This window comes from Conger conger, chromosome 4 (genome assembly GCF_963514075.1).
Source record: "Conger conger chromosome 4, fConCon1.1, whole genome shotgun sequence".
Classification (NCBI taxonomy): Eukaryota; Metazoa; Chordata; class Actinopteri; order Anguilliformes; family Congridae; genus Conger; species Conger conger.
This window is the reverse complement of record NC_083763.1, coordinates 49,547,786-49,572,372: the sequence shown is the minus strand read 5'-3', so window position 1 is coordinate 49,572,372 and position 24,587 is coordinate 49,547,786. Positions and strand designations below refer to the sequence as shown.

The window sequence follows — 24,587 nt, the reverse complement described above, 5'->3', positions numbered from 1 at the left end:
TGCGAATGCACCTGCTAATTGCAAATGCCATCCCAGAGGTGCGATCCACAATGCAAATGTTTGCAAATCAGTTAAACTTTTTTTTCTTCCCCTCAGTCAGCTGTGTGCCAGGAGCATCCGCTAACAGAGACAAACAGCTTGGGGAAGTATTTTGATTGATCTGCTAAGTAGTTAGCATGATTTGCCATGAGCATTTGCCTACATTAGCTGAATGCGGTATTCGTATCAACTGCATTTTTAAACTAATATCCAGGAGACACAAGCACTGAAATATGAGAAAAATATTTGTTTAGCTCTCTATAGATTCCACATCCCTCCTAATCGTACTGTCATACCCACCTCTTTTGTAGTATTTTCTGCCTCATCAGAATGCCCCCAAAAACAAAAATAAATGTCATTTTTATGTACAGTACATGAATTGATTGATGTTTGTGAACGATGCTTTCAGAGTGAATTTAGCTGTGGGAGGAAGCTTTGGGTCTGGCAACAACATTCTCAGTCATCAATTTAATGTTTCGTACTATTAAATTATACAGCACAAGCTTTCATATTACATATTTGAACAAGAGTAATCGCTCAACTGGTTGCTTCTGCGGTTTACCTGTTGCCTTGAGCCCAAATTGATCTTGTTATTCTTAGCTTTGCAGTCACTGATTAGCCAGTGGGTCAAAATCTTTGTCTCCTTTGAGTCTGGGTTTGAATCTATTCAGTCGACTGCAGTCCATGGTAAATTAATTCAGCATCCCAGTTAATGCCCCATCATTGAGCTCACGGCATGAGTGCATTAAGAAATCTCTCTCTGTATCTCTCTCTCTCTCTGTATCTCTCTCTCTCTCTCTCTCTCTCTCTCTCTTTCTGTCCCCCCTTTCTCGCTCGCTCTCTGTGTGTTTGTGTGTGTGTGTTTGTTTGCACAGTGCTTTTGTACACTGTTTTTTTCATGGCATTACAAACTGCTATTCCCAAATGGAGCCCCCACATCACAGCTCTGTTCCAGACGAGACCACACAGCATGACGACTGCAATGATTCATCACTGCTGTGGACTGGTGCTTTTCCAACGGTCGCAAGGAAGCATATGTTCCTGCAGACACAGGCAAGAATACAGATTATGAAGAAAACACTTTCCAGTATGCCTGAGCACATCTTTTGTCAGTTCTTTTCATACCTTGAGCAGAGAGTAATATACCAAAGTAGCGATAAGCAACACATAGGCATGACTGGTCACTCAAAAAACAGCTATTTTCCCAGGCTTTCATACCTTGCAGGTTCTAATTATGTAATTCCTTATTGTAGCTAGTCATCGGATCAATCACACTATCCTTGTCTTATTAGCCATTTGCAGCTTTGCCAAAATTGCAGCTTTATTGTGTAGAATATCAGTCTGGTCTAACATCTGAAAGGTGCCGTTCTGGGAGCGATGGTAAGGTAATCTTGTTAATTCTGAATGTGAGGGCTGTGCACAGCTGACCTGGGACCAAAAAAAAAAAAGATGGGATGCTAACAATGCTGAATGCTAACAGAGACGTTAAGAAATAAGTTGTATGGGAGTGAAATGTATGATATCAGAGCTGAATGACCAGCGGATATTTCGCTTCATGCTCCGTGGATGTGTGCTTTGGGCAGTGGGGCTCCTCTGATAGGGACGGAGAAATGTGCAGAGAGCGAGTCCGTGATCTAGAAGTAGGTCAGCGCGTAGCGGGGCGTCGGGACTCCAGAGGACAGTCCAGGTGGATCGCAACCTGGCTCCAGATGTTTGAGCCCTGGATCGTGCTGATGAAACTGAACCTCCCCGAGCGCCTGGCTCGCTTCCAGAACGCCCCGAAATCAACACATCACAGCTAACAATGAGGACTCCCAGCGCGTGGCACACAGCAACGAGCTGGCAGCCTTCCTGGCTCTGGAGTGGCGCCTGCTGAATGGGCACACATCCTTGCAAATTCATGTACTATACACAGGTCCCTGTTTTGTTTTGGTCCTCACTAGGCCCCAAATCCCAGTATACACACACACACACACATACACATTCTATTATTGTATTATATACAAGTTCTTTGGTTCTTGTTTTGTCATTTTTCCAACACCCACACAGACACAGTCTTCTAGACACAAGATGTAAGATAAGATATAGTTTATTGAACCCTGTGTCCTCTGCATTTGACCCATTCTAGTTACTTAGGAGCAGTGGGCAGCAACTATGTAGCGCCCGGGGACTAACTCCAGTTCTGAGCCCAGCCTTGGTCAAGGGCAATGGCAGGAGGACATCTAACCTGACACAGATGTCTTTGAGCGTGGGAGGAAACTGGAGTACCCGGAGGAAAACCACGCGAATGCAGGGAGAACATTTTCTCCACGCAGAGAGGATCTGGCCAGCCAGGAATCAAACCCTTTTGAACCATGCCATGTGCTATTGTACATATTGTATTATGTACTGGATTTGCTTGGCCTTTATCTAGTACTTCATCAATAAAATTTTAATTACTCTGCCGTTTTATGAAACTTAAATATCAAAGGTTTTTCTGGGTAATTAATTTGTGTGAGATTTCTTCCAGAGGTGTCTCATTACATTACTTGTACTCTGACATATACACTCAGTGAGCACTTCATTAGGTATTTATTAGACATATTTTTTCGACATTATCATAGTCGTCTGCTGCTATAGCCTATCCACTTAGAGGTTTGACGTGTTGTGTGTTCAGAGATGCTCTTCTGCATACCACTGTTGTAATGTGTTATTTGCATTACTGTCACTTTCCTGTCAGCTTTGACCAATATGGCCATTCTCCTTGAACCTAGCAGTGCTGCTCACTGGCTGTTTTTTGTTTCTTACACCATTCTCTGCAAACTCTAAAGACTGTTATGCATGAAAATTCCAGGAGATCAGCTGTTTCTGGGATACTCAAAGCCCCCTGTCTGGCAACAACAATCATTCCATGGTCAAAGTCACTTAGATCACATTTTTCTCCTTTCTGACGGTTGATGTGACCATTAACTGAAGCTCCTGACCCATATCTGCATGACTGTATGCATTGCACTGCTGCCACACAATTAGCTGATTAGATAATCGTATGAATAAGTAGGTGTACAGGTGTTCCTAATAAATTGCTCATTGAGTGTATAGTGCAGGGCATTAATGACCGCGGCATTTTAGTCAGGCTATCCCAGGTTAAGGTGTCTTGCTTAAAAGTATTTACCAGTAGTACGCCTGCTGAGATTTGACCAGGAGCCTGTCCAAGCTCAGTCCGAGGCGGAGGTTTGTTTTAAACAGCCGGCGCCTTCCTCGGGCAGAGCTAGGAAGCAGAGTCTCTCAAGCACTGCAGGACTCCGGCAAGCTCTCCCCAGCATAGGAGTCACCTTCACCACGTAATCGCAGTCGGCAGGTGGTCACTGTCATCAACAGAGATAGCCCTCTTTTCTTAGACTTTGGCTCTGACCCCTCACAAAGGCACGGAGAAACATTTTGTTTCAGCAACTGTTTCTGCTTCCCTCTCCGGTGCTCTACTTCACCCCTACCTCTCTCACTCTCTCTCTCTCTCTCTCTCTCTCTCTCTCTCTCTCTAATTCCGTTCCCTCAACAGCCTTCACTCTTTTTTAGTATTTTTTCTGTATTTATCACCTTTCTGTCACTTTAGCCCTGCCTCTCTTGTCTGCCACCTTGACTTTGAACTGAGAAATGTGGAGAAAATGTAATGAACACAAGAGCATAGGGAATGGCATGTAATGTGGAACAGCAGGTAATATATCTAATGTAAATACTGTCATGGAGAGTGATTTTTCTGCCTATTATAGTTTAGGAAGGAGCGTGAACTTCAGGAAATCAAAAGTGTAATACTGACCTCTTGTGGCGATAATGCACCATTGTACAAATGACTGCCAAATTGATGTGGTAAATAACAGTAAGGGCAGGCACTTGGGTTATTGCAGCAGTAATGAAACAGGAGATAAAAACAGTCACATCAGAGAATAATGAGAGTTGTGATCCAGAATGTCCTACAACGCAAATTATTGGTATAAATAGTTTAATATCACAATCAGCCGCAGTCTAAATTTGCAATACATTGGACGGTACATTGAACATTACATAAACGTTACTTGAGCAAAGGGTTAATCTAATTTTAATGTTAGTCGGTAACAAATGTCTGCTGCCTCACTGTCATAAGCAGTCCCAGAGAATGCTGGAGTCGGAGATTTGCACATAAATGAATGGAGTGATTGACAGTCAGATAATCTACATGTGGGCCGCATAGCCTATTACAACTGCTGTCTAGTGTTTCCTCACTTGAAACACCAGTGCGCAGATATATTGCTTTCATGTGGAAATGGTAGCTGTCAGAGTCATTTATCTTTCCACCACTGCCTTAACTATCAGTCATACCCTCTGTCTTGACATTGAACACTTACTGCCCTGAAGCAGAAAAGAATGTGTGCTGTTTTGTCGACGCAATTACGCACAGAATACAGAAAGCAACTACTCGAAGACTTAAATGCAACTTTCCTGTGTAGATCAGATCCTGACTACAGTCAAAATACAGTAGACAATGCTATAACTCAGGGGCGCCAAAGCATGTACAATGGAGAACTGAGAGTATGTAGGGTTTTTGTTCCAACCTATCGCTACACCAGCTGATTTCGCACACACCGTCAACTATCGAGGGGGGAACTAATTAGTGAAATTAGCTGGTGTGTTGATAGGTTGGAACGGGAACCTGCATATTCCCGACCCTCCATGACACAGGATTGGGCACCCCTGCTACACTAAAGCTAATCGCGATCAGCAACTGTTTTAACTGAACTGCATGTACACCTGCCATCAGCAGATTCTGCCTTTCTCTGTGAAGTCAAATAGGAGCTTAGAATAAGGGGCAATCTGGGTTTCCTGACTCCAATTGTTCTGCATTATTATCAACTATGCGGTTTTTACATAAGGAATAAGAAAATTAGCTGACTTTTTCATTATTTTCACATTTTCGCTGCACAACTTTGATGCCATTGCCTTTTTTTATATTCTTATACCGAAAGATGTCTTGATGAATGGAGTGCATTGGCAGGTTGCCAGATTTTGGTTGAGAGCATTGTGCATCTCATCTGGACAAAGTTAATCACAGACAGTTTACATTTGGACAGATAGCAATAGAGGTCAAACTACACAATGAGGCTTACAGTCCATTTAAAAGCATATTTATCAATGTTTGTAAATGATCGGACATATTGCTAATTACCCAAAATGTTCAAAACAGAATGCCCATACTTACAAAACTTTCAACTGTGCTTACAGTATATAAATGGGTCCCTTTGCTTTGTGTATCCATCCCACTGATTATCTGCCATCCTCGAAAATAAAAGTTAAAACAAGGTTTATTTTAATATAGAAACAGATATGCTAATGTATACTTCTTTACAATTTATTTATTAAATGTTATATTATTCTATCTGTTAGTGATCCAGTTATAGGCTTGGTTAAGTGAACGTATGAATTGTGACCAGTTGAAAGAAGCAAATTGGCACTGTCATGTTATTTGACTTAAGACGATTGATAAGTGTGAGAATGGTGAATATGAGATTGTAAATGAAGGATAAAAAACATTGAAGAGAAAAATATGGGATCAGGACATGGTAGTGTAATAACTCTGTCTTGGTGTATCTAGCATAGAAGCTGTCACTATTTGAGAGCATACAGCAAGTTGAGACAGCCACTCATTTCTAGCACTGGAAACCAATCTAGAAACTTCTATGTTCTAATTGAGGATGTAATGTCCCAAGGGTATAGATTCACAAAAGTGTATGAAATTTATCTCATTTTAATTGGACATTTTGACAGCTCCTGAAACTATATAAAGGAGATTCATTCTCTGCAGTGGCTGTTTTATGAGTCAGTAACTGAAAATGAAAGAGCTTCTGCTCTTACCAAATAGCGCTTCATGTATTGTTTGGTGGACATTGTATATTGCCCCTACTCAAGTATGCATTAATTCATGCATTAATTTGACTTTATTTGCCAATACACTGAAATACACAGAAAATGTATTCACACCCTTGATAGCAAAGAAGGCTGCATAAAATAAAGAATAATTAATGCATTAATTTGACTTTATTTGCCAATACACTGAAATACACTGAAATACACAGAAAATGTATTCACACCCTTGATAGCAAAGAAGGCTACATATTGGGGAATAATTTTTCTTTTTTTTCCCCATAAAATGTTGCAGGGATTATACTACTGAGTGTTGTACTACAGTGTTTTATGAGATTAGTAAACATATTTGGGGGAGGGGATGTAGAACAAAAGAAAATTGTCCATATTTTCATAATTTAATATAGTTAATCTTTGTCAACAGTATGAATGACGTTGGTGGGCTCTCTATATATTGTATCTTTCAATAATGTACTGAGATCCTACACTTTATTACAGAATGGTCTCAACAACAACAAACTCACAGATTGGTATTGGTGTTTAGCCCACTAATGTAGAAAGCAACCTCATGGCTTTACAACATCTCTGCCCAAGACAGAGCAATTTCATTCCATTTAGTTTGTGACAGAGTATTTCAATTTTCACTGTGACAAAAAGCTGTTTAGATTTATTGTGAATGCAATGAGTTATTATATTGCACAAAGGAAAGGAAAACACCCTTTCTATAAGTTTTTTGTTTAGTTTTTTTCCTTGTGAATCAATCATACCGTGGCTGTAAGGTACAAATCTGAACAAAAGCTAAATAAATGTGCACTGGGGGTAAAATTGCACTGGAATATTTTTAAACTACTGTAGGCCTATAGCTATTTGGTGCCCAACATGGTGTTTAGTATATCCAATTCCCATCCCAATTTGGAATGGCTAAATAAAAATAGGGTGAATGAAAAATTGCAAGATATTAAAAAAACATCAGTATACAGTAGCCTATATAACACTGTTTCATAAACCCATACTATATGCTGCTCATGTCTGACCTGAAATTCTCAAAGTGACTGTTTACTCATTATTCATAGGGATCATACGGACCTTGCAGGCACCACATGTGCAAAATTTGTCAGCCTTGCAAGTACATTTGTTTCAGTGTTTCAGCCAATTCTGCCCAGTGTGAATTCATGTGGAAACAACCTGTAGGTGCCTGGGAAGACACTTGCCTCACCACATAACTTCACTAGCACCACCCACCTGTGGGCCACTCAGGCTGAAGACTAAGGGAGTTTACATTAAAGGATGTTTCAGACTACCTCTGTGTCTCAGGAACCACCAAACATTTTCTGGTTCTAGAAAGTTGTGTGTATTGAGCCCCTGTTATTGTATAAAACAGCAAAAAGTAATTTCATGCAATCATGAAAAATCCCAGGAGTTCATTCGTTCAACAATGTCGTATTTAACATTGACAATATGTTATCCGATAGATACGATATTTTCGAATTAGAACGAAAATTCTGTCCTGAATTGGTCTTAGATATGCTCTGAGTTCTTACCTGAGAAGACTAGGCTATGGTCGTAACGTTGTCTGTCACAGCATAACAAATAAATCACAGCTAGAAGCTAATAAGTAGTTCTTATTCTTTGGTCTATGCTCTGTGTAACATATACAGTATATGATTGGTGTGTTGTTATGCTGCCTGCTATAAAATCATTCTCAACTGCCTTAATGTAGGATGTAACCTGGCTGCCAGGGTCTGCCAAACACAGCAGTTGCTTATTACCAAGGCAGTTGTGTGTACAGGGCTGTTGGTGTGTGTTTTAGACCATCATAAAGGCCATCATCAGCCTACATAATACACTACTCTGGTCCAAAAGTACAACAAATTAATGCTGGTCTGGATAATGTTCTCTTTCTTATCTGTCTTTATTCTTCTATAAACATAAAACTGTTGTTATGTTTAAAAAAAACAAAAAACATTGGTAAGTTCAAATGGGCTAGATGCCTAGACTGAAGACTGAAGACTGAAGCAGAAGAGAAAAAGTGGCAGCCACAAATAAGTTCAGTCTATGCATTTCTCTGCAGAACATGTTTATTAATCCATGCCTGGGAAGTTAAATAAAAGTGCAACCTGATAACTGAACCAGTGATCCGAAAGCTGTGAGTCTATCATCGGTGTAGGTCCAATTGTTGACTATGAGCATCCCTGATGGTGAGCCAATGTAGTCTCGCCTCCAACATATTACATACTACTGGCAATAAAGTCATTTTAATCAGTCATTCAACAGGCCAAATCGCTTCACCAACTATTTCAACTCCCTTTACTGACAAACAGTTATATAGTGCTCATGAGATATCATACAATCACATCACAGTCAGTCATCAACTATTAATTCAGATTAAGTTGATAACAGAAACATTTAATGAATATCCAAAATTCATATTCATATATTTTGTATAACAGTCATGGTAAATACATTAATAGCTGCACATTTATGAGCATATACTTAATCTGGAAAATTCTTAAGATGTACAGAAGGAGTGAGAAAATATTATGCTGTATACACTGAGCCTATATAACATACACAATCCCTATCCACTGCTAACCACAATTGCGCAGTGTTTCCAGACAAAATACAACAGAAAAATCATTAACCGTTTCAAAGAGTGTGCAAATAAATCATCTATAAATAATGAGTAAGAATGAATCAAATTAGACTTTTTAAGTCAGTAGGGAAATTAGCCTGTTTTTCCCACATAAATGAAAAATGTCTTCAATTATATAATTTTCATCCATATACACAGTTTTCATTTTCCATTGCATTTTCATAAATGTTAATCTAAGAATTTGCACAAATTAAAATGTCATACCTTATTTGAAACATTTACCTTCTGTGTCATTTCCTATGAGAGGGTAATATCACATGTTTGACATTTCTATTGACATTTACGAACATTTTTCTTCATGAACACATGGGTTCAACTTACCAAAGTTTTAATGAAATAAATAACTTAAAACAGAAAAATGTACATTTCCTAAGTGAACATTTTCTTCTGTTTTTCAGCAATCTCCATGGGTGACATCTCTTCTTTCCAGTCCTTTCCCTGGTAGAGCGGCTGTTTTACATGACGCCAGGTCACCAAGGCAACTCGCACGAGGAACAGCGTGCAAGCCACTGCCAGCAGCAGCGCTGAGAAAAACAACACAGCGGTCAGCACAACAGGCCTTGACTCAACATAGCGAGCTACACCTACTCTATGCCATTCATAAATCAATTATTTTTTCGCAAATAATTTACCAATGAGAATTCCGTTCCGACTCGGCGCGGCGCTATCGAAATTCTTGGTCATATTTCCTGCCAGAGCCATAATCACCACTGGATAGATGGTAAGGATGTAGCGAACATGTTTCTCCAGAACAAAGTTTTCCAGAACAAACCTGAGAACACAATTCATTTATTTCCTATTGGAACATTTTTTGGAACATTTTTTAAAATAACACAAAATACCTATCCCCTAATTATACACATATTGACACATTCACGCACACACACACACACACACACACTTTTAATACTCTAACCACTTTTCTGCTGCTCTTACCAAGTGATGACTTCTGTCAGCAGGATGGCAAGGCACACTGTGCCTCCGTCTGATTTGGACACACCCGCTTCATAGGTCAACACGATGTTGAAGTTGATCAATGTGGCTATCGTGGTCCATGTAGTGTACACGCATATACCATTCTGTACCTGTACATTGCAGTACAGACATCAAAGGATAAGCCATTTTCCTTTCCCAGAAACTTTAATCAATACAACAATTGTATTGTCTCTGGGACTGCAACAGTCATTGGAAAGCTGCAGCATGTAGGCCCTCTGAACACTGATGGGTTTAAATCATTCAGTATTTTTCAGACTACCGCTGCCTTGGTTCATCTCAATGTTCAATGAGCTGAAGGTGCCCCGCTCTGACAGTAAAAATGTCTCTCTACAGAATGGCACTAGCTATCCTGCTGGGTTGTCTGCAAGGTGTAAAACAGTCCCTACATGCAGGTGCCTCAGGGGAACACAGGTGCGGAAGCTATAGTGGTGTCCTTTCTTAGGGTATGGGACTCGCAGTGATAAATCAAGAGGCAGAACTACTGATTCCAAAAAGACTTTAAAAAAATGTTATAAAATCTATTTAAAAAAAATAATATCAAAGAACATTTTCCAGAAGAACTCAGACATGTGGGCATGCTGTATTCATGAGTAAATATTTATTTCAGTTGAGTGTGAAATAATGTAATTTTAAGCTTTATATACTCACTGAGCACTATATTGTGTACACCAGCTTGTTAATGCAAATATTTAGTCAGCCAATCATGTTGTAGCAACTAAGTGCATAAAAGCATGCAGGCATGGTCAAGAGGTTCAGCTGTTTTTCAGACCAAATGTCAGAAGGTGGAAGACAAATTATCTAAGTTTGACCGTGGAATGATTATTGGTGCCAGACAGGGCACCACAACTGAAGAGTGTGGCAGTAATCTTACTGGCAAAGTACACTTCATGACATGACAAGTTAAAAAGTTAAAAAGCAGATGTGCATAATCTCACCAGTACACGGAGGCACCACAGGTCCGCTCTGTGATATTTGTTAAGCCAGGCTCCATATGCATGAAGGCCATGACAGGAGAAGAACACCATCAGGTAGTTTGTAAATGCAACCAACGCCAGCACAATTAATCCAGGTATCATCAGTCTTTGAGAGTGAAGGAAGAAAATAGTTATCTTCTGCCATCATGTAATGGAACAATGTCAATATAATATGTTGAATAAAGTGCAAGCTTCACATTCTGTATACTCCCCTTGTCCTAAGCCTTCACTAAACCTCTAGAATCATTTAGGGTTTTTTTTCTGCTGTTAAACATAGTGGCGGAGTTTCAGACCCATAAGGCAACTTCTTGTCTCCAAACTATGACCTATGTAAACAGTGTATAATATTATAATAATATTAATAATTTTATCTGTCAACGTTTAAAAGATGTGAGTTTTTAAATGCTTCTTTCCCTGAAATATTCAGTGTTGCATCTGAGCTCAACCAGCTTGGATGACTCACTCTCTGTCCCACAGGATGAGCCAGATGATGTTTAAAGACATGTTTACGATCCAGGATACAAAGAACCCATAGGGCAGGACAGCAGGAGAACAGTACATCCACCCATAAGCATTCCTGGAACATTAGCAAATCGGAATGTTAAAGTGAAACCTGATCCATACAATGAAACAAAAAATAAAATAACAAATATATTAGCAAAGGCCCAAAGCCCAAAACACAACATTCATTACCTTGTTATTTGTGTCATTTCACTGAGTCAGATGAGAGTTTATCTATACATACCACATACCTTCTGCAAAGAGCAGTGAAGATGTAGATGAGCATGGCGGTTAGAAAGGCGTAAATGATACCCCAGATCGAGAATGTCCAGCCTGAAGGGGTGATTTCTGTGTCATATAGGTCTGACACATTTTTTGTGGTTTGAATAAACGGGCCTAGGGAAAATTCAAACAGGCCGGTTATCTTCAGGACAAACATGACAGTGTTCCTTCCAAAAAATTGTGAACACACAGGGTAACTTGATGTTAAAAAGGCTAATTCGTTAATAGATTCGGACTGCAACTAATTGAATAATTCACTGTCTTTAGCCTTTCCAAACAAAACACAAACACTCAGCATAGCACAAAAAGTAAATCCATTAGTAAAAACGGTGATAGGTGTTTGTTCCCTGTTTAGAGCAGAATTATAAATTGCTTGACAACATGTTTTCTGTGGAGAAAATTTTAAATCACCAGTTACATATAGTAAAAGCAATTGTATTTAGGTGACTAGTAAACTTACCAATCCCAGGTCCCGCCATTGCGTTGAATGCCAGTACAATAATATAAACCATTAGTGAAAGTACTAGCAGAACCACCCTTGCAGGATTGTGATCCCCCATGGTAACAATCTGTAAAAATACAGGGTCTCTGAGCCAGGAATGAAGATGGACTGAGCCTTGAGTCACCTGAGACAGGTAGACCCACAGGGTGTGTTAAGTAAGGTAAGGGCTAAATGCGCAGGTGCAATGTGGTAATGTTTAATGGAGGGACATACACTGTGACACATGGGCTCTCACACGTGCTTCTCAAATATGTGCACAATGTAATTCCTGTGCACACATTATCTAACATCCACACATTCAGTCCACCCATAGAAACAAACACAAACACACTTTTTTCTGCATAAACAGACACTCTCTCTCTCTCTAAGTTTAAGAAAATTACACTAATTCATATCTATGCAACGTGTTTGTATGTACTTTTGTGTTTATGCTCACCACACAATGTCTGCTTTCAGGCTGATGGTCAGTTTTACTTTTAAATAGTGTCTGTGTTTTTGACCCTATGCTATTAAACCTCATGCTGGACATCATACTGCAACACAACCAAATAGCTTGACTACATTATCAAAATGTCAAAGAAAAGTTCCAATGCACATAAAGTGCCTATTGAAATCCTGGTTTACAATTTTCTATGTTGTGTGTTTTAGTCATCTAGAAGGACTGTGAACTGAAACAGAAACAGACCAAATGCTACACGGACTATGCCAGTTTGTATTCTGTTTTGAATCACTCAATGACAATTTCAATGGCAAGCAGATAACCTACTGTAAATATTCTGAACCCAATAATGTGAAAATATAGGATGGCTTACCGTTTTCCAGCCAGTCTGGCTAGAGAGAGCTCAGTTGGGCATGCAAGGTGAACTCAGGTGTTTCTCCACGAGGAGGGGCTTCTAGACAGATTGTATATTATTCAAATTTTATTCTGTCTTTGTAAGGGGATGCCACTTTTCATAACAGGAGTATTCCAGTTTTATGGTCACACGTGTATAGTACTATCACAAACAAAACTAGAAATGGCTGATTGAGATCCTTCAAAAGCTGCTGGTAATGCATTTTTTCACACACATCACATACCTTATAGCCATTATATTTTAAATGGAAGGGACCAAGTAGGCGGCTGTAAATGAGACCACTATGTGAACACTGTAGCCTACTGTAAATGGACAGAATGATGCGAATGATGCTTAATGTGAAGCTTATGCTTTCTTTTGCAGCTCTATCAGGGTGGAAAATGATTTTAAAATGTCATGGCACTCTTGACATGAAATACTTTTGAGTTAAATATTATTTTTCTACAATGACAAACATATTGAATCCCTTTCAGGTACTTTTTTATCTTTTACACTGTTGATAACAGAACAGATTAGTTGAATTTGGAGTGCACTACACATGAATTATCATTTCATAACAAGAATTATCATTTCATAACATTATTGAATAATGCCTGGCTTGTATAATACTGCTGTCCATCACGTGACCATTTCAATGATTAACCATGTGATTTGTGTGGTCGAGATTACAGAGCGTGAACTCTCCGCGATGGCCGTTCATTTTGTCAGCAAAGGTTACACAAAAAAGGGAGCGAATGCTTGAATTAATAGCATGGAACTTCAGAATCGCACATGTCCTGTTCAGCATTGCCTCTCCTTCATTCATTGTCTGCCGCGCTATTCTGTGCTCTCTTTTCATTCTTATCTTTCAAGTGCCCCTTACAAGGAGTAAGGGGTTGCATTGTTACCATTTATATTTGATAGAGAAATAATTAATAATGCTATTTGCATGGCCAACAAATAGAAGCTTAAATGAAAAGTGTTGGGATAAAAAATAGTATTTAAGCAGTAGGCTACTTTATCTTTACAGATGCTCTTAAAGGGTACAAGTGCTCAATGGAAAAATGACAAAAAAAGTGACATTATCTTAATTGGTGCATGAAATAACAAAGCAAAGACTTTTCTTTCAGAAAAGATATATCTTTCCAGCACCTCTTTATTTTAATGTAGGAAATGCACTATCTTTGGATATTTTGACATGTTTTATAACATTTTTACCATTGCTTTACATAATTTACAGATCAGCACACACACACACACACATACACACACACACACACACACACGTGGTATGTGTCAGTACCTTCTGTTTTTTTCAGACTTAGAGTAATTGCCTATCTAGATCTTGGTCTTGATAAGCCTATGCCTATGGAAAATGAATGGAAGGCAATTACGGTAAGGGCACCGTACATTAACTCTAATGCAGATTAACTTGTGAACTCACTTGCAGTTTTCCTGTCTATCTTTCATTTATGTGTATGGCTATCACACTGCTCTCTCTAGGTCAGGGACAGAAACAACTCCAGGCCACAATCAGTTGTTGATCAGGTAGTATCTCAAAGACCTCCTGGACTTTAGTCTACATTCATAACATTTTACAATCTTGCTTTAGGATGCAAGCCCCTTGCTTTAGGATGCAAACTTGTTTGTCCTATCCACTAATGTTTTTGCTGCTTTCTATACACTTGGTTAAAGGTGCTTTTCATTTAGAAAACATATTTACTGTAGCTCTATATATTAAATTAGGCAATGCAATATCATTGGATATTTAGACAATGTTTATACATTACATAATGTTTATACAGGTTTGTGTACCTCTGTCTGTTGCTTCAAATCTGCACAAACTTGTGTGGTCTGCATCTGACTCCTGTAAGATATTGCATCAAGCAGACCATCTAAAATGTATAATAATGCATTGCCAGACCTCCAATTCTCTTATAAATATCAAAGTGTCGTGCTTCATCAGCCATTTTCCAGCTGAAAGGGTCAGGGTAATATGATTGCCTACAGGACTTTGGATAATAATGTATTTTATTATTATTATTATTAATATTATTATTATTATTATTATTATTATTATTATTATTATTATCATTGAGCATTAAGAACAATGCTACTGTAGGTATTTTCTTAGCCATTGGATTACTGTCAGTTGGTTTCACTGGCCAATGTAGACTAGACTTTTTTGTTCGGTGGTTATTCAGTTTCTAATGTATGACTGAAGCTTTTGAGATGTCTGTCAATATGTGCTTTCAGTGAGGAGATACTGTATGTAATTCATTTAGATTTTCAAAAAGAAATGTATCCAGAGTTGATATATTCACATTAGTCTGCTTTGCCATTCTATCAGAAAAAAACCTAGGATTAGAAATGTTCAGATATTACAGTTGGTAATTTGATACAGTTGACCACCACTTCCTGATGAACCCTCTGCACCTTGAAGGTTGCACGGGGGCACATATCCATGACCTTATTATGTTGTTGCATAGTGTTCAGTCCTTGGTCCTCTTCTTTCTCTTTACTAAGTCACTTGCTTCCATTAGCTCCCATTCCTACACTGTTGATAAACAACTTTTTTTCTCCTTTGTCATATTAATTCTGTTTCGCATGGTATGATGGCTCTTCAATATCAATACAATACAATATAAAACTGAATTCATGAAAATGTTAATGGATATTGAGTCTTTTTTTCTCACACTGTATAGCATATATTTATCACTTTGGAAATGTGTACATTGTATAATGTTTTTTTAATATATATTCACTTTCTTTAGACAAGACATCTTGAGTTGGACGGCAAAAGCATCACCTGATGTGTCTCAGATGCTGATGTGTGTCACCTCCTGCTCTCCCACCACCCTACTACTTGTGCCCTGGACCCCATCCCCTCAAACCTCTTTCAGGCAATCACGCCTGACATCCTCCTGTTTGTCACCTCCCTTGTTAACTCCTCTCTGTCCTCTGGCTGCTTACCCTCATCATTCTAGAGGGCCTACATCACCCCACTCCTAAAGAAACCCACTCTAGACCCCTCCTGCATTCAAAACTACCGTCCGGTATCTCTCCTTCCTTTTCTATCTAAATTCATTGAACGAGCTGCCTCCAACCAACTCTCTTCCTTCCTCTCACAGAATAACCTGCTGGACCCCCTTCAGACCTGGCCACTCGACGGAGCCTGCACACCTCTCCGTCAATGAGTCCCTTCAGGCTGCACGAGCAACCTCCCTCTCCTCTGTCCTGATCCTTCTTGACCTCTCTGCGGCGTTCGACACGGTCAACCACTCCATCCTCTTAGCCTCCCTGGCATCTACAGGAATCTGTGGCACAGCCTTAGAGTCAATTAAATCTTATCTCTCTGGCCGGTCCTCCCAGGTGTCCTGGGCTGGAAGAGTGTCAACCCCTCGCCCCCTTGTTACAGGAGTCCCCCCAGGGCTCAGTCCTCGGACCCCTCCTCTTCTCCATTTACACAAGATCCCTTGGCCCTGTTTTCTCTGCTCATGGCATCTCGCATCATTGTTATGCCGATGACACCCAACTCTTTCTCTCCTTTCCCCCATCAGACACACAGGTCTCAACCCGTATCTCCGCCTGCCTGAGAGACATCCAGAGCTGGATGGGCAACCACCATCTAAAGCTCAACCCAGGTAAGACGGAGGTAATCTTCATCCCTGCTCTAACCTCTCCCTTCTCCGATTTTTCCATCTCACTAGGGGATACCACAGTGACCTCATCCCCTAGTGCAAGAAAACTTGGAGTGGTGATGGACAACAGACTGTCCTTCTCCGAAAACATCGCTACGGTGACCCGGGCGTGCAGGTTCTTCCTGTACAACATCCGGAGAATCCGACCCTTTCTCACCACCTACTCCACTCAGCTCCTTGTCCAAGCAATGGTCCTGTCCCGCCTGGACTATTGTAATTCTCTGCTGGCTGGCCTTCCAGCATCTGCCATCAGACCCCTACAACTGATCCAGAATGCTGCAGCCCGTCTGGTATTCAATGTTGCCAGACATTCACATGTCACCCCCCTACTCAGCAACCTCCACTGGCTGCCTGTTATGGCTCGCATCAAATTTAAAACTTTGGTGCTCGCGTACCAGGCAGATAAGGGATCAGCCCCTGTATATATTCAATCACTCATCAAGACCTATACACCAGCAAGACCCCTCCGTTCTGCCACTTTGTGCCGTCTGGTGCCTCCCCCTCGCCACACCTGCACTTCCCGCTCACAACTGCTGTCTGTCCTGGTCCCACGGTGGTGGAATGACCTCCTGGTGGATGTCAGAACGGCAGAGTCTCTGACCTCTTTCAAGCGCAAACTGAAGACTCATCTCTTCAGGCTACACCTCTCCCTCCCTAACTCACCACCATGATTAGCCTTATATATGCCATAGACTGTAATGGCACTTATATAGTTGTATAGATGTTGTTTTTTTTGTATTAGTTATCGTATTGTTGTACTCGGGGTATTCTAGCTGCCAACTGTGGTATGCTAGTTTGGAAGTTGATGTATTCTTCAAGGGTTCCGATTATATCTGTATGGTTACACTAGGACTCGGAACTGTACTGTCCTCTCAGGTCCTCTCTGTGCGGAGTTTGCATGTTCTCCCCGTGTCTGCGTGGGTTTCCTCCGGGTACTCCGGTTTCCTCCCACAGTCCAAAGACATGCAGGTTAGGCCGATTGGAGAGTCTAAATTGCCCGTAGGCATGAGTGTGTGAGTGAATGGTGCGTGTGCCCTGCGATGGACTGGCGACCTGTCCAGGGTGTATTCCTGCCTTTCGCCCAATGTACGCTGGGATAGGCTCCAGCCCCCCTGCAACCCTGATCAGGATAAGTGGGTTCAGATAATGGATGGATTGATGTTACAAGCACACGTTAGCTGTATAGTGGCATTTATTTTATTTTTGCAATACTTAGTGTTGGTTTGTCTTGTTAATTCTATAATTGATTTTAAATGGGTCTTCTGTGCCTTCTTGAAGATACTCTTGAAGTCACTATGGATAAGTGTATCTGCTAAGTGATTGTACTGCAATGCACTGTAATGTAATGCTCTTTTTATTTAATAACACTAAATTGACAGTACCCGGGGTTTGTTTGTTGTCAAAATATTTTATTCATGACTAGATATCAAGATACGCTGCGAGACAAAATGCAAAATGTTTATGTACAGCCTTATTTAAGAAAAAATAAATTTTAATGATAATGTATCACCTTATTTTCAGAAACTGATAAAATGTAATGTGCGAGTAAGCATCAGCATATGCGATCCATTTGATTATGGATTTTGATTATGGATATGGATTTTTCTTTTGCTATATAAAACATTCTCCAAGGGTCTAATGTAACTATACTGTAACTTAAATTCATCTTTTACTTCTCTACAATTAACCCTGGGGAGATTCTGAAATACATTGCAATATTTCCATTAAAATGCTGCAGTGATTTAACTTGTCGAATTAGTCTTCCCTTATAGTGCACATACCAGCATGTAAACCAGGCGTTCCTGAATTACCATTTCACATGACCTGAGAAACATGAGAATAGACCATTTTGGAATGGAGTCAAGGGTAACGGTTTTCATTTGCCCCAATGCAGAATTAGACCAACTATTTAGCATATAATATAAATGCTAATGTAACCACTTTTTCAAAGTTAACAATGTTTTCAGCTTCTCAAACTTTGGAACAGACATTCTAATAGAATAAAATCACCACTATTAAGTACAATCTTAAAAAAATTGTCAAGTTGTACTATGCACATAGTCATAGAGTTAGTCACAGTTCAATCAGTTCAAACTGCGTATCCACACACAACATCCCTAACAAATCACAAGCAGCAGGGATATTGGTTATACTGTAGATACATTTCAGAAGAACATGCCATTCATTCAGAAACCAAATTATAAACTTAATGTATACTTAATGAATATAATGTAATGCACAAAAACATTTCTATGATCATTTCTTGGTCCAGTTAAAGACTGAATTTCACACACAAAAGGAAGCAAACGCACAGAACAACCTGCTCACGACATCTTGTCTGAGAGTAAGACTAAGCTCACGGGTGAAAATGCACAGCAATCTTATTTACACAATCCCAGCAGTGAACTACAAGGAAGTCGCTTTGCGGAGGACTGGTTCTTCTTCTACCGGGATGGGAGAGAACCCTGGGTCCTACTTGACTCTGGGTTTGAAGTTGAGGGCTCTACTGTTAATGCAGAACCGCTGGCCTGTGGGGTCTGGGCCATCTTCAAAAACATGTCCAAGGTGGGCATCACACTGCAAAAAAACAGAAATTAAGTCAAACAGGAACAGATAGTGCTCTACCCTGCTGAAAAAAAAACAGCTCAAGCTAGGTTTTGAATAGGCTGGTAGGTGGTTGACCAGTTCAGAACAGCACCCAGCTTGACATGGTTTAGCTGGTTGACCAGTTCAGACCAGCTCCCAGCTTGACATGGATTGAGTTTTCACTGCATTCTCAGTGCAAAGCAAAAACTTTGATATTATGATACTGCACAGTGTAATCCGATTTACTGTGTATCTGTGAGGTAGGCTAGCTAGGTAGATTTCTAAATTAGCATGCTCCCAGTTACTGGGCAAATTAATTAACCTTAATTTAGCTGCAAACATTATGGTCACAGAATCTTACATATCAATTTTCTCTTAAGGTTTAATATGATATTGTATTGCCGAATTATCAAATTAGTCCATGACAAAAGTAATATTGAACTGGTAAAAAATAGCTATGACATATGCTTATTTGAGGGAAGCCTTTTCCTCATGTTTCGATACAGAAATGAATGGAATAACTTCCCGTTGTGAACTTATCCTATTGGTCCTATTGCTCACATGTTTGCAAATGGCTTCTGTCCCAGTACTGCCCAGTGAGTTGTCAGGGCGACGCAGAATGTTGGAGTGGCTCTCGTCTCCCTCCCATGCTCCATGTGCCTCCTTAAAGGACGGCCATCCAGTACCAGAGTCGTACTTGGCTTCCGAGCTACATGAGAAGACAACAAAGCTTTCTTGGTTTTTACTATAGAAAATGAATAAACTATGAGAGTTAATAATCATAAGAAGACTGGAGATAACAAATATCTAAATATTATTTATCTGTTTATAATCTGAATAATAAACATATGTTCAGATTAATAAAATTACAAATCCGAATCTAAGCTCAAGAAATCATTGGGAAAGCAACATATAGGCCATTACAGCAGCACAGCAAAAGCTAGAGCTGTGTGACAGAGGGGAAATTAATGGGAAGTAAATGCAGCACCAAATAAGACAAAATAAAAGTCTTGGTCGGCTTCATTAAAAACCGTTATACCAAGTGCTTGTAAAACTTAAATGTACCACCAGGGGGCAACAATCAAATGTCATTCACTTGACCTACATCAGCGACTACAAATATTGCATTATGTTTGCGAGTGGGGAAAGCATTCTCTGAGCTGTTGTTAATGTAAACATTTTGTTCAATTTGATATCATAAATGTGATGATGAGTCAAGGTTTTGAATATTGCCGCATATGACCTTTTAACCATCTGATATTCAAACTGTTCATGGACTTCCATTTGAAGTAGGAATGGTAATGGTAAATGGTAAATAATGATATAGTGCTTTTATGCAAAGCACTTTACAATTAATACCTCTCATTCACCCATTCACACACATACACCAAAAGTGATAGGCTGCCATGCAAGGTACCAACCAGCTTGTCAGGAGGAAATGGGGTTAGGCGTCTTGCTCAAAGACACTTCAACACACACAAGGTGTGTCAAACCAGCAACCTTTGGACAGCCAGACTGCCGCTCTTACCTCCTAAGCTGATGTTGCCCTCTCAGGAAAGATTATAAAGTTGTCTAATTCTGCTGAGTCCACTCAAATTCATAACATTTGAATTAACCTTGCCGAGAAGTTGTAGTGTTCCCTTGGTTTTGTTAAACAAGGAAAAGATTTGTATATGAATGAAATGACATCATCATGACTTAAATGTACCAACTCAAAAGCCTTTATGCAAATAAATCAATTCACAAGCAACTCACAATCAAATATTTGTATATGACTGTATGGTTTGGTAGCACCACTGAGTTGTTTGCAACCAATTACTTAAGTGTAGACATTTCTGACAACAGATGTGAAGGGTTGTATATAAAATTGGCTGTGAGTACTAAAAGAGCGCTCTGTTTTCTGAGAGTCATTTAGCTTGTAGTGACTGTCAAATTTAGCCTGCATGAATCATAAATACCATCCTTGCAGTCAAACCTTAAGAGCTACTTACTGAAGAGTGTAAGTGGCACACCTAATTTGTGCTTGTGTGAATGAGTAAAATGCACACCGTTGTGGGCTATTCAAAGGCTCGGTGTTCATGTTTATTGACAGTGTAGTCTGTAAGAATTTGGACAGTGGAACAAATTCTGTTCTTTTGGCTCTGTACTCCACCACAATGGAGGCAAAAGTGAGGGCTGTCACCATTCATTTGAGGGCATTTACATTTATATCAGGTTCTCCACGTCGGAATTACATCCCCTTTTATAAATAGTCCCCCCATTTTAGGGGACCAAAAGTACAGTCTGAATAGTCACATGTATTCAATTGCTTCCTTAGTGCTGGTATAAGAAAGCTTTCAGTATCTAGTTTTCATTGGCTTTTGATTGCCTTGCCTTCAAATGGTGTTTGTCAACATGATGACCAGCATGAGTTGTACCAATGAAAGTCAAGGAAGCCATTATGAAATAAGAAAAAAAGTCAGAGACAGAGGCCAAACAATAGGCTTACAAAAAAAGGTTTGGAACATCATGAATGTAATTGTAATTCCAACACAGATCATGCAATATGAATGTAAACATTTATTTGGTCCTCTGTAGATATGAGGGAGCTTACCTGAAGAGTGGTGTGTCACAGCAGATGCAGTGGTACATTCCAACCTCATTATGGTTCAGGTAGATCCCACTAAAGGGCTAAACAGATTGGACACAGACATATTTACAGAATGTTATTAACCAATTAAGTATCTTTTCTTGACCCAAGTTTGAAAATGGCATACCCAAAATAAAATGGTCACTATTCTTGACCCCTTGAGCAAAGTTACAGAAGCCCAAACACGGTGAAAAAGGAAGCTTTTATTCTCACTGAAAAGATTTTCTGCTTTTGAATGGATACATATTATTGTGGCTGCAGTTAGAGACACAGTAGAGCCACAGCCACAACACAGAGTGAGATGAAATAACCCACTGAATATGTGGTATTTTGTGGAACTGTTAAATGCTTATTCTATTTCAAACATAATATTATATTTAGTATGACCCTGGAAATAATGTTCAGAATTCAATTTTGAACACATCCAGCAAAACAGTGTGAGTGTGTTCCCCCGCTAAATCAGCAAATTTCAACAGGAAACAATGAATATGGTAAGAAACCATGGTTTGTTTACTCACCTCCTCTGTACCTTTCTCTCTGGTAACCACATATTGCTCTGGAGTTAGCTTCTTCTTCCAGTCAGTGGATATACCCGTCTCATCATAACGTGTCAATGATCTCAGTGCTGGATAGACAATTAGGCGTGAGCAACATGGACTAAAAATGATCTTAAGACAACATTTCTCAGCCCTTTGGATTACACATTATAGGCCTGAATGTTTGTTCACTACTTTAAAGTCTTTTATTTCTGTACCATAACATAATATTGGACGAAACTTAACAGTTCCCTTGCTTATTATAAATGAGTTAAAAGTGCTATAAGTGCTAAATGCCACTGTGAAACACCATAATAAAACGATGTATTGAACACAGCAGCAACTTTGTTGATTTTAACCCACTACCTACTGCCATTCGCATATGTCCTATATTCTCACCCAGTCACGGCCCATGCCACATAATGCTCATGAGTCATGACGGCACTGAAATGAATGCAGGCCTTGCCAATGATCTATATTTCACCCCTAGTGATTGCACATGCCAAATAAAGCTCATGAGTGCACTTGAATCAATGCAGAAGCAGAGGATGGATGTGCGGATGCAGATTATTGCCATTCAATAGATCCTCTACATAAATTCACTCGTAATTTGTTTGGGCATGACAACATGGTGTCACACAGTGTTTCACAGAGTAACGTGCACACCTCCACCAATAAATATACATGAAAAATAGCATCAACATGTGCACTAAAAGATTTTTTTAATAAATAAATGAACTTCCTGAAATTATTTTTTGGGAAGAAATAATTGCAGTTGAAACGTAAAATGAGAAACCCTTCCAATTACAAACAGCAAACATATTCACCTATTCCCTATGCATTGGTGTGGAAATCGATGTAACAGTGTGGGTGGTTCATTCCTCCCCTGTCCCACTGACTCCAAAGAAGCTGAGATGTCGGCTAATTGTTTTTTATTTTAAAGTGCGTATGATCTGGCACAGGAATACAAATGAAAATATTAAAACGCAAACCAACTAGAAAATTGGTATGCTATATTAACTTACATTGCCCGCGAGTAATACATATTAGGCCCTAGTATTCTATTTTTGGAAAATCAAACTGCCTGGAAAATAAGACGGATGTGCACTTTTTATGGTGGCAATTTCCTGTGAATGAAACTCAGACAATTGCAGCGATCACTTGGACTGGTGGATATTTAAATCAAATATAGCCTACGCCAGTTCTTTTTTAAATGCACTTTGAGTGGAAAATGTGCAAGGATTTAAAGTCTGCGTAGCCTCACACATGAATCGCATACTGCTATCATCGATTACTCAGTTTAGATTTATTTTCACAGCATCACAAATAATCACAAACGCATGAAGCAGAATGCCATCGAGAGGTCAAACGGAACCAGGACATACGGTCCAAATATAAGCACTTACCTGAACTTGTACAAATTGGACGATTCACTCTCGAACACCGTAATGGCAGTACAGGTTTAGCAGCGGCTTCTTTCAAAATAAGAAAAGAAGATCTTAAGAGAATACGAGACATGTTCCCCTTACTGAATCCACACAGTAAGCTCGCTTACGGTCACGCTGCCAATAGACGAATGCAGCACACTAACCGCCTACTGAACTTATTTGAACGGATGCATATGAGAGATACTTTACAAAAGCCGGTGACGCCCCCTCGCAGTGCTGGCATGGAGGCCATACCCAATTTCACGGTCATGGCAAATTAATCAGAAACCTCAATAAAAATTCCTTTGTTAAGTAAGATGTTAATTATACAGAAACCTATTTAATACAATTTAACATTATCGCAATATTTTTAAGTAAACGTTCCTCATTGACGCTAAATACTACTACTACTACTAATAGTAATAATAATAGTTGCTGTTGTCATTATTATTATTAATAATAATAACAACAATCATAATAATATTCTTAAACAAGTACAATCCCATTCACTTGTTTGTAATATAACGGCATGAGTCTTTAGTTTTCCCCTAAATTAAATGTCAAATATAATCAGTGTTATGAAACACCAACAAGAAAACAAGTGATCCTCACGGTTCAGTTAAATGTGTTAAATAGCATTTTAGTTTTTTAGAAATATTCTACATTAAGGGTGGATATTGTACATATTGTAAATATAGTGTTTGAGAAATTTACCTATACATGTCATTGGTTGATTGAGATAAAATAATCCATGTACATATTTAGTATATCGAGCTCTACAGACCTTTGAACATGCAGTACAAATAAAGATACAAGATAAATAGAGATCCACCTTGTCCTGACCTCATTGATTTTGCATAGCAGTGAATGTGTTTTTTCCCTGGTCTGTGACGAGTGTGGTATTTGGACCTGTTTTAGCCAAATATTGTACAATGGTCATTCAAGAAAAATAAACACAGTAGATGTTCCAAATAAATCTTGTGTGGTGAATGCACCTCTCAAACCCTGCTAAATGAACCACTCGAAACCGAATGCAAGGCAATTGTGATTTAGCCAG

The 24,587-nt window shown here is 39.4% G+C and overlaps 2 protein-coding genes across 2 annotated transcripts; both read right to left on the bottom strand.

Annotated features, from left to right (window-relative positions):
• Positions 1–1,673: 1,673 nt before the first annotated feature.
• LOC133126646 (uncharacterized) lies at positions 1,674–15,630 on the bottom strand. The gene is made up of 10 exons (XM_061238987.1): positions 15,625–15,630; positions 11,777–11,885; positions 11,286–11,430; positions 10,997–11,110; positions 10,495–10,639; positions 9,500–9,648; positions 9,196–9,335; positions 8,943–9,087; positions 2,267–2,298; positions 1,674–1,804 (listed from the first exon to the last, which is right to left on the bottom strand). The coding sequence occupies exons 1-10, from the start codon at positions 15,628–15,630 to the stop codon at positions 1,674–1,676; spliced, it is 1,116 nt and encodes a 371-aa protein (XP_061094971.1).
• Positions 15,631–17,740: 2,110 nt separating this feature from the next.
• msrb2 (methionine sulfoxide reductase B2) lies at positions 17,741–23,692 on the bottom strand. Its single transcript, XM_061240362.1, has 5 exons — positions 23,510–23,692; positions 22,086–22,192; positions 21,532–21,608; positions 19,500–19,647; positions 17,741–18,929 (listed from the first exon to the last, which is right to left on the bottom strand). The coding sequence occupies exons 1-5, from the start codon at positions 23,619–23,621 to the stop codon at positions 18,825–18,827; spliced, it is 549 nt and encodes a 182-aa protein (XP_061096346.1). The 5' UTR covers positions 23,622–23,692; the 3' UTR covers positions 17,741–18,824.
• Positions 23,693–24,587: the final 895 nt, after the last annotated feature.